The sequence below is a fragment of the Zea mays genome, chromosome 1 (assembly GCF_902167145.1).
Source record: "Zea mays cultivar B73 chromosome 1, Zm-B73-REFERENCE-NAM-5.0, whole genome shotgun sequence".
Lineage (NCBI taxonomy): Eukaryota > Viridiplantae > Streptophyta > Magnoliopsida > Poales > Poaceae > Zea > Zea mays.
In genome coordinates, this window is record NC_050096.1 from 280,169,440 (window position 1) to 280,180,074 (window position 10,635).

A 10,635-nucleotide genomic window follows, 5' to 3' on the forward strand; every position below is an offset into this window, starting at 1 on the left:
AAATGGTGAGTCGTTGGGTCTCGAATGAGAGATTTGAGACACAAGGTGTATACTGATTCGGGTTTGCACCCTACTCCAGTATAGTGCTGATAGTAGTATTGCTTTGAGTGTGTTACAACTCTAGTATAGTCCTGCCCTTTTATATCTCAAGCGTAGGACCTTATAGAGGTGGCCTATCCTCTATAGGTATGAGGGCCATCTACCCTCTTGGTTTGATGTAGTGCTCCTGATGCAGTCCGTATGGTCACGCGTAGACGTACTCCTGGCACAGCGTATCATCTCGCTTATTTGTCGTATAGGTCCCTGTAGCGAGTCCTCCGCTGACATCTCTTTTAGTGGTGTGTGGTGGATCCTGTGGGTCAGCCCCACGGTGCGGCCGTGCGTAGCGCGACTTAACCCGTCGTCGCAGACCTGTGTCACTTACCAGTATGCGTAGGCATACATCGGTATGGGGTGTCCGTTACATCTTTTCTGGTATGCCGATCACTGTAGAGACTCTGATGCTGAGATCCCTTCTTCTAGGATTGATTGGCCCCACTCGTTGGTGGGGGTTCGCCTGAGATAGTACGTGGTGATGTGTCGTTTGACGGCCATCGAGGACCTCTCGACGCTATACCCGAGGCTCGGGCGTAGTTTGGTGATGACCTGTCTTGTCTAGCTGATGTGGGCTCGCATCATTGGGTCAACCCTTCCCTTACACTAGTCAGACTAGCGCGGGACCTGGTTGTTTGCCCCTATGGCTAGGTTGCTCGGCAGGGACCTGGTTGCCCGCTCCGCCTCGCGAGGCTGCTCGGCATGGACTTGGTCGCCCGCTTCGCCTCGCGAGGCTGCTTAGTATGGACTTGGTCCCCCGCTCCACCTCGCAAGGTTGCTTGGCGGGGACTTGGTCGCCCGCTTTGCCTTGCAAAGCTGCTCGGCAGGGACTTGATCGTCCGTTCTGCCTCGCAAGGCTGCTCGGTAGGGACTTGGTCATCCACTCCGCCTCGCAAGGTTGCTCAGCAGGGATTTAGTCGCCCACTTAACCTCGCAAGGTTGATCAGTAGGGACTTGGACCACTTTTGAAGTGTCTTTACGGGCTTTCTTTAGGCTCCCCGTTCCTGGGTGTCCAACACTTTTGATCACTCTATTGATTATCCATCTTCGTACCATTGATGTGCTTTTAAACCACCACTTGACAAGCCTTATGATGACAAAAGTGTTGGCACTCCACTAGCCATGCTTGCACCTAGCTTGAGCATTTGGGGTGAAGTTAGTCGATCACTAAGGTCACTTTTTTATACCAATTTGAAATCCACTTATTTGATTGATCCATTATTATGATGAACTCAACTTGATGTATGATCCTTGAATACTTGTTTGAGTCCCTTTGTTTCTTGTTTAAATCCTTTTATTTTTTACTATTTAATCTTCAACAATTATTTGAACTTAAACTCATTCTTCATCATCTTTGGTCATGATCTTAAACTTGAAGTACCAAATGTGTGCCAAAACACTCCACAATCAAATGGCATTGTACCCCTTTATTGTAATGTTTCTAACTCAATTCAAAATCAAACTTAGGTCTATGAAACACTTGAAATGATTTATCCTATATGAGAGCATTTCAATCAAAGTGGCTTCCAATATTTAAATATTTTCATTTGTTGACCGATTATGTGCATTCTAAAGAAAAATCCATATATCCTAATTTAAATATCGTATGACCACAAAATTTGAAGACGTACTTCAATAACTATGATAACAATTGTAAAAAAATAAGACTCATTTGACTTCATATGTGTTTCCATCCACAAAATCTCCAACAGTAGGAACATGCTAAAAATTGTTGCTCTTATGTTGGCAAGATTGACTTCACCAAGATGTTCCATTTATCTAATGATCATAAAATTTTGCACAACATTTGCTATCATATGTTTAGAGCAAGTAAACTAAATTTCAAGGCAATACAAAAAGATACGATCACTTAAACATAGCTATATTCGCATCTCACTTAGATTTTCGATATTGGACAACATATTGTGTTATTCTTTAAATTGAATCAAACTTGAAATCAACTTGTTTGAATAGTTCCAAAATACTTATATCCTGGCAGGGGAGAGTGGGCGTAGGTAGCAAAAGTGGTGGGGATGATCGGCTAGCGGATCATTCCATGGAGAAGAGAAGGGCAGGAGAGGTTGTTATCGATAGTGTTCTTCCAAGTGAAGCAGAACTAGTGAAGCGGCTCATAAGGAACCAATGAAAATAATGGTGTGGAATTATCAAGGTGTAATCAACCTCTGACAGTTTGAGAGCTTCTAGAGCTTGAAAAGTCCAAGAAAGTGGACATCTTGTTTAGGTGGACTTCAGGTCTAGTAAACATGGTGGTTGAAAGGATCACCATGCCCAAGAGGGGGGGTGAATTGGGCTTTTCTAAAAATCAACACTAATTAAAACCTAAGCAAGAGCCCAACTTCACCCCAACAACTAGCACTAAGAGAATAATACTAGAAATGCAACAATGTTAAGACAATACTGCAAATACTTGCTAAACAAATACACAATGTAAAATGCTTGAATTAAGTGCAGAATGTAAAGCAAGGTTTAGAAGACTCCAATTTTTTCCGAGGTATCGAAGAGTCGGCACTCTCCACTAGTCCTCATTGGAGCACCCGCGCAAGGGTATCGCTCCCCCTTGGTCCTCGCAAGAACCAAGTGCTCACTACGAGATGATCCTTTGCCACTCCGGCGCGGTGGATCCCTCACGACCGCTTACAAACTTGAGTCAGGTCACCAACAAGATCTTCACGGTGATCATCGAGCTCCCAACGCCACCAAGCCATCTAGGTGATGCCGATCACCAAGAGTAACAAGCCATAGACTTTCGCTTGACCAAGAAAATCCTAATGCAAGTGGTGTGTGCTCTAGGTGGCTCTCGCTAGCGCTAATGAGGTCCAAATGCAGGATTAAGATTCTCTAATCACCTCACTTGGATTTTGGTGCTTGCAATGCTCTACCAATGTGCAGGAATAAATGTGGGCAGCAAGACATTGAATATGGTGGGTGGAGGGGGTATAAATAGCCCTCACCCACCAACTAGTCGTTACCAGCACTGTTCTGCGCATGGGCGCACCGGACAGTCCGGTGCGCCACCGGTGCACCAACGGTCGACTCCAACGGCTAGTTCTGACAGCTAGCCGTTGGGCTGATGGCACACCGGACAGTCTGGTGCATTGTCCGGTGCGCTGTCCGGTGTGCCACTAAAATTCCACTCGGGAACCTTGCGCTCTCGGGTTTCTGCGTGGAGAAACCCTTCCCCTGGGCCAGCCTGGCCCCACCTGGCAGAGGGCGCACCGGACAGTCCGGTGCCCCAAAGTCAGGAACCCTATTTTCTATTTTCTGCTGTTTTCAAATCGATTTTCGTTTAAACTTGTGAGTATGTTCTAGAGTGTCACCTAGCACTATATGTGAGTGTGAATATGCACCAACACTACACTAGAACTCTCTTGGTCAAACTACTCATTGACACCCCTCTTTATAGTACGACTAAAACAAAATAAAAGACCTAACTAAATTATGAGTGTCCGCAACTCCTTGACACTCGAACTACGTAGACCTTCACCTTTGTCGCTTTAGCCGTTGCTTCGAGTTCTCATTGCCGGGATTATTTTCACGGTTGTAGTACTTCTACCTGTAATGCGACCTAACTTACCATTTGTCTCTGCAAAACACACGTTAGTCACATATAACATTACGTTGTCATTAATCACTAAAACCAAACAGTGACCTAGATGCTTTCAGTGGTGAAAGTGGGGAGGGGGTTGTGTTGTGGAGGAGAGGGGATGGTGTGATATTGTGAAACTACTCTAAGTATCACGTCAATGTGGATGTAAAGGATGACAATGGTGTAATATGGAAGTTTACAGACATATTTGGGGAGCCGCATTGGGAACTAAAGGAGAGGACATCACAAGAATGAGGTTCTCTTTGCGCATGAGAAGAAATGTGGAAGATTGAGGGATCAGAGATATATGAACAAATTTAGGGAATCTGGAGGCTTGTGGCGTGGAAGATCTAGGCTTTGAAGGAGACGAATAACCAGTTTACGAGAAGAGGGTTACATAAGATAGAACTCTAAGAAATCTTGACCATTTCCTAATCAACATATATTCTCAACTTAGACCAACCGATGGTGCATCTGATCAAACTGTGAATTGAAATCTTCAATTGATTTTTATCTATAAATAAATGTATCTCAAACTTTACGCATAAACAAGTGCAATCTTCGACAAGGTTGTTAAGACCATATTTTAATCTGATACCTACTTAATACTACATTGTCATAATATAGGCAATACGTCATAAAAATCATAGCTTTAATTCTTTTATTAAAAGAGTGAAACATAAATAGATAGTATACACTGTTCTCATTTTTTTAATTTGATATTTATTTTCTTCCATGCGTATTTGCTCTGAAAAGGGGGAAAATATGAATGTAATCAAAATAAGGGTTGTGCTCGATAATTTTGCAAACCCATGTGTGAACGACGAGTGCGCACGCCATACAGAACATGTATGCACAATATTTTCATGTGCGCTATTTGCTAATGTTGGATAATAATAATATAATGCGCCAATCTTGATGGAATGATGGATGCATAACTGACGAAAGGAAACTGCACAAATAGAATTAACATTTTAACTCAGGGCAAGAGTTGCCATCAGTTAATACTGCAGGCATGAACATAGGGCAGCATGCTCAGCATCAACGATCATGGGAAAAAGTGGAAAACAACCTCTGCAGCAGGAAAATTGAAAGATGACTTACATGATAAAACTTGCATATGCATTATGCTCACAACCAAACCTCGCGCCCAGGGAAAAAAACAACAGACCTCACACGTAACTGAACTGCTTCCAACATAAAATGCTCGTATTTTCCCTGATATATTGATAAGGCATGCATTGAAGGAAACGCCAGAAGTCTGCATGCACTTAGTTCGCTCGTCCGCCGCCACCCATTCTACCCCTTCCTCGGCCACCATATCCCCTTCCACCAGGACCACCACCACCCCTGCCACCTTCATAGCCGCCGCCGACCCTGCCTCCTTCATAGCCACCACCCCTGCCACCTTCATAGCCGCCGCCGACCCTGCCTCCTTCATAGCCACCACCCCTGCCTCCTTCATAGCCTGGAAACGAGATTCAAAATTCAAACCAATTTAATGATTGAATGATTATGGTTGTGCTCGGTAGGGCTGGAAACGAGTTGAGTCAAGCTCAGCTCGGTGCGGCTCAGTGGGTGACCGAGCTCGACACGGCCACTGCACGAGCTCAAGAACGAAGCTGGCTCGACTGGCAAGCCACATCCTGGTAGATATTACTGCATTATATATTGAAATAATAGTATGTAAATATGGAATATAGGAATCATCATTCAATATTATGAGTAATCTAAAATTTGAATTGTTATAATATTCACCATCAAAGGCTAAGAAATGGGTCAATTATCCATTATTATTTTGCAGATTGATTAATTTAGCACAGTTGGCGTGGCTCGCGAGCCGCTCCACGCTCGAGCCAGCTCGTGAGCCTCGAGCGTGGAGCCTCGAGCTTATTTTCCAGCCCTAGTGCTCGGTGAATGTAATATTTATGCAGCGCACACAAGCTGTTTTCAATTATTGTTATTGCTATTGATATTGTAAATGTTACTCTTGTTACTATTGTTATTACTGCTACTATTATCATTACTACTAGTAGTATTATTACTACTCAGCAGCAGCAGCAGCAGCAGCAGCAGCAGCATTATTTTGGCAGTAAAAGGGTGTAACTTTTGGATGCAACAAGCCAACAACACTTAACAGTCCTCAAACGATTTAAAATTATTTTAATATCACTACATATCACATATGAATTACAATAGAAATGTATGGGCAATCAAATTTAGCACTTAGCCAAGGTACAAAACTACAGTTACCAAAAGGAACACCAATTCATCAGAACGAGAGAATCGACTATCATCAACAAATAAACAAATTAATAAAATGAGAAGGTCAATTCAATGAGAAGCGTGACTACAAGTGGAAAGTACTCAATTTTGAAGCACATGTATGTTATGCAGGGCAATAATCATACCTCCACGGTAACCCCAATTGCCTCTTCCTCGCATACCACCTCCTCTACCTCGGTTATATCCACCATTTTCTGGGTCAACATAACAAGATATGTCATTGCCTAAAACATCACATAACATCAAGGATATCTGTACCAAGACACCATTCAGTACCTTGATAGTTTCCATATCTGCCTTGGTTGTAGCCATATCCACCACCATACCCACCTTGATCATCATAGCCACCATATCCACCTTGATTGTCGTAATACCCACCACCTTGGTTATAGCCACCTTGATTGTTTCCATATCCACCATAGCCACCTCTAGCCCAACCCCTTCCACGCCCACGGCCCCTCCCTCTTCCTCGACCCCGTGCATAGGAATCTAACATAGCAACAATTATTAGATGCTAGATATCTAATAAACAGAAATAGCACAATCACTGTGAACAATCACTGACATACCTTCATACTCCAGCTGCTGGAATTGTTGTCCTGATGGTCTGCGAGGTTGGCGCTGCAGTGGTGGCACCTGCTGTTGCCTGGGATGTTCAACATATGCTGGAGCTTGGTACCTATAAAAAGGATATTAATACTTGAATGATTTATATAGTACTAAAGTACTTTTTATATCTACAAAAGAAAACCATTCCTGGCACCTTAACACTGAAGAAAGATACACATCTGACTCACCCAGGAGTGTGCTTGTCCAGCTCTCTGGGGGACAAAGTAATTGATATCATAGAAACATGCCGAGTCATCTCCAATCTGAAAATGGTCAAGCCTTTAAAAGGTTAGGAATGTAAATTGTACAAAAAAACAGATACGAAAGGATCTAGAATGAGTAGAAATTTTACGGGACAAGTCCTTCTTCTATGGGTTCCCAGACATCAGTGATGCTGACAGAGCTGATGTTGGTATCCTGGTGTAACTCAGGGGCCCTTTTCTGTTTCAAAGATATTTTGTCATATATGGCTGATTCGTTTGGTTGGCAAAAAAATGCAACAATAGAGAGCAAGCAAGACTACCACCTTGATAATCTCTGCAACAGCAACAGACTTACTGATTGCCTGTCCCATGGCCTTCAAAACAATCTCTTTAATTCTCCTTTCCTAATTATATAATAATAAAAAAAGAAACAGGAGCTTAGAAATAACCAAAGAATTAAAAGAAAACTAAATAATAGTAGTAAACAGACAATAATTCATGTAAAACTATTATTCATCGTACATGTATTAATGTATATTGCATGGAAACAAACATAATCAGTAGCTCAACAATGCCCTTCCCATGTGCCAAATTTGTGATAACTGTAGTACATCAATCACCGCACGGGGCAAGCATACAAACTTAAACGCATCAAAACTCACAAAAGTTGGATGTATGAATACACATCTCGAGCCTAACGGCCGAGAACCACCGTGACCTGGCAGCTGTTCCATCATCAAAACAAAAAAAAAACTCCTATTCGAATCGACAGAGACGGGACTCGAACGGAACAGCGATCCTAAACACAATACGATACGACGGCGAGGATAAGCTAAGGCACCTGGAGGAGGAAGGTAGCATATGAGACATAGTTGCGGATGAGGCCCTGCGCGGTGATGCGGATCTCGTTCTCTTCGATGGTCGACTGGTTCCGCGCCCGCTCCACCCTATGGTACCGGTCCATGTTGGCTGCGGGCTCCGCCGCTCGTCGCCCGGCGGGTTGCGGGCTAGGGATTCGTATGGGATTCGAAGGATGGTGAGGTTGCGGACTTGCGGCGACAAGGGCCGGGAGGTGAGGTTACGGCGGCAGAAGCTAAAACCCTAGGCGGAACCAACGATACAGAGCGCTCTGCTGCTCTGGTTTATGGCTGATTTCGGGCCGTTTCAAGGGCTGACTTCGAGTTTTGGAATTGTGGTCATGGGCTTTACGACTTTTATATTTTATTATATATAATATGTATTTATTTGTATGAAAAATTGTGTACTTAAGACCGTGTTAACACGGTATAACTTCACTTCAGTAATTTCAAATTTGTTTCAGCTTTTTTTTATCAAACAGATCCAGCTTCACGAGCTCTAGTTTAAAAAACTAAAACTAGAGGCTAGTTTCATAAAATTTTCGAATCTCTTCAAAGGGTGCTTTAAAAACACTGTTTTTATACCTCCTCGTAAAGTTGCACCAAAATTATTCACCATGACATTAGTTACATGACTGTCGGGGGCCATAATTAGGGGTACCCCCAAGGCTCCTAATCTCAGCTGGTAACCCCATCAGCACAAAGCTGCAAAGGCCTGATGGACGCAATTCAGGTCAAGGTTCCGTCCACTCAAGTGACACGATCTCGCCTCGCCCGAACCCAGCCTCGGGCAGGGACAGCCGACCCAGGAGGATTCACGTCTCGCCCGAGGGTCCCCAAGCAACGGGCACACCTTCGACTCGCCCGAGGCCCAGCTCGGGCAGGCTTCGCAGAGAAGCAACCTTGGCCGGATCGCCTCGTCAGCCGACCGGATCGCAGGAGCATTCAATGCAAGGATCACCTGACACCTTATCCTGACGCGCGCTCCTCAGTCGACAAGGCCGAAGTGACCGCAGTCACTTCGCCCCTCCACTGACTGACCTGACAGGAAAACAGTGTCGCCTGCCCCGCTCCGACTGCTGTGCCACCCGCCAGGGTGAGACTGACAGCAGCCAAGTCCAGCCTCGGGCGCCATAGGAAGCTCCGCCTCGCCCGACCCCAGGACTCGGACTCAACCTCAACACCGGAAGACGGTCTCCGCCTCGCCTGACCCCAGGGCTCGGACTCAACCTCGACCTCGGACGACGGACTCCGCCTCGCCCGATCCTAGGGCTCGGACTCAACCTCGACCTCGGACGACGGACTCCGCCTCGCCCGACCCCAGGGCTCGGACTCAACCTCGACCTCGGACGACGGACTCAGCCTCGACCTCGGAGGAATCACCGCCTCGCCCGACCTTGGGCTCGGACCGACCACGCTACATGGGGGCCCATCATTACACTACCCCTAGCTAGCTCAGGCTACGGGGAACAAGACCGACGTCCCATCTGGCTCGCCCCGGTAAACAAGTAATGATGGCACCCCGCGTGCTCCATGACGACGACAGTTCTCAGCCCCTTACGGAAGTAAGGAGACGTCAGCAAGGATCCGACAGCACCCGACAGCTGTGCTTCCACAGGGCTCAAGCGCTCCTCCGTCGGCCACGACATCACATGAACAGGGCAGCAACACCTCTCCAACAGCCACGTCGGCATGTACATAGGACTCTGGCTCCTCCCTGCTAGACACGTTAGCACATTGCTACGCTCCCTGTTGTACACCTAGACCCTCTCCTTACATCTATAAAAGGAAGGTCCAGGGCCCTCGTACGGAGGTGGCCGCGAGGGAGGACGGGCTGACGCACAGCCCCCCCCCCCTCTCTCTCCCTCGTGAACGCTTGTAACCCCCTACTGCAAGCGCATCCGCCCTAGGCGCAGGACAACACGAGGCCGTGATTCCCCTTACTGTTTCCCCCTTGTGTTTCGTCTCGCGCCGACCCATCTGGGCTAGGACACGCAGCGACAATTTACTCGTCGGTCCAGGGACCCCCCGGGGTCGAAACGCCGACAGTTGGCGCGCCAGGTAGGGGCCTGCTACGTGTTGACGAACAGCTTTCCGTCAAGCTCCAGATGGGTAGTCTCCAGCAACCTCTCCAGCCCAGGACGCTGCTCCGTTTCGGGAGTCTTGAGTTCATGTCCCTCGACGGCAGCTACGACATGATACTCCTTCCTCCGCCGCGCGACAACGACAATGGCGGCCGTCAGCCCGCCCGCCGGCGGCGGAATCGACGACGTCTTCCCCACGTGGCGGAAGAACAACATCCGGGTTTGTCCCGTCACCTTCCCCGCCGACGGAGGAGGAGGCGGGGCAGCCATGGCCAAGCAGGAGGCGACACCTCGTCGGCTGTCGAGCGAGTCGATGGCCCCAGCGCCCCAGCGCCCCAGCGGGGGACACGTCGGACGTTGACCTCGCGTCTGAGACGAAGACGAGCGTCGTTTCCCCGCAACACGCCAACCCCAAGCAGACGGACGACGCTAGCACGCTCACGAAGGGCTTGCTGGGCGTTAGCCTCGTACCTGAGATAACGGTGCAGTCCGTCCCTGACGCGACTTCGTCACCATCCGTCGATCAAGAGGTACCGTCCGTTTCCCATCCTGTGCCTTTTAGATTCAGCTTCGACCCACCGAGCAATCCCGCTTCGGTGGACGCTTTCATAAAGGCATATCCAAACCTTCCGGGGTACCATATGTGGTCAACCTGGGACCGACTAACGGCCGTCTCGACCTACGGGCCCCTGGGTTCCGAGGAAGATGACGAGCCCGACTCTGGTTGGGATTTCTCCAGGCCCGGTGACCCCAGTGCCATGCGGGACTTCATGACCGCATGTGACTACTGCCTCTCTGATTGCTCCGATGATGGCCACAGCCTTGACGACGAGGACTATGGCTGAAGTCACGAATGTTTCCACGTCGATCTAGGGGGTCTCGACGAAGGCAACCAC

General features: G+C 47.4%; 1 protein-coding gene across 1 annotated transcript; it reads right to left on the bottom strand.

Moving 5' to 3' along the window:
• Positions 1-4,654: 4,654 nt before the first annotated feature.
• LOC100273027 (uncharacterized) lies at positions 4,655-7,891 on the bottom strand. Its single transcript, NM_001147476.1, has 8 exons — positions 7,640-7,891; positions 7,122-7,202; positions 6,948-7,036; positions 6,784-6,858; positions 6,556-6,665; positions 6,263-6,475; positions 6,112-6,180; positions 4,655-5,168 (listed from the first exon to the last, which is right to left on the bottom strand). Exons 1-8 carry the CDS (start codon positions 7,760-7,762, stop codon positions 4,972-4,974), a joined length of 957 nt encoding a protein of 318 aa, NP_001140948.1. The 5' UTR covers positions 7,763-7,891; the 3' UTR covers positions 4,655-4,971.
• Positions 7,892-10,635: the final 2,744 nt, after the last annotated feature.

Coding starts and splice junctions, on each gene's coding strand:
- LOC100273027 (NM_001147476.1), bottom strand. CDS start 7,762: ATGGACCGGTACCATAGGGTGGAGCGGGCGCGGAACCAGTCGACCATC. Junction 6,476..6,555: donor CCAGCAGCTGGAGTATGAAG/GTATGTCAGTGA, acceptor TTGCTATGTTAG/ATTCCTATGCACGGGGTCGA. Junction 6,181..6,262: donor CAGATATGGAAACTATCAAG/GTACTGAATGGT, acceptor ATGTTGACCCAG/AAAATGGTGGATATAACCGA.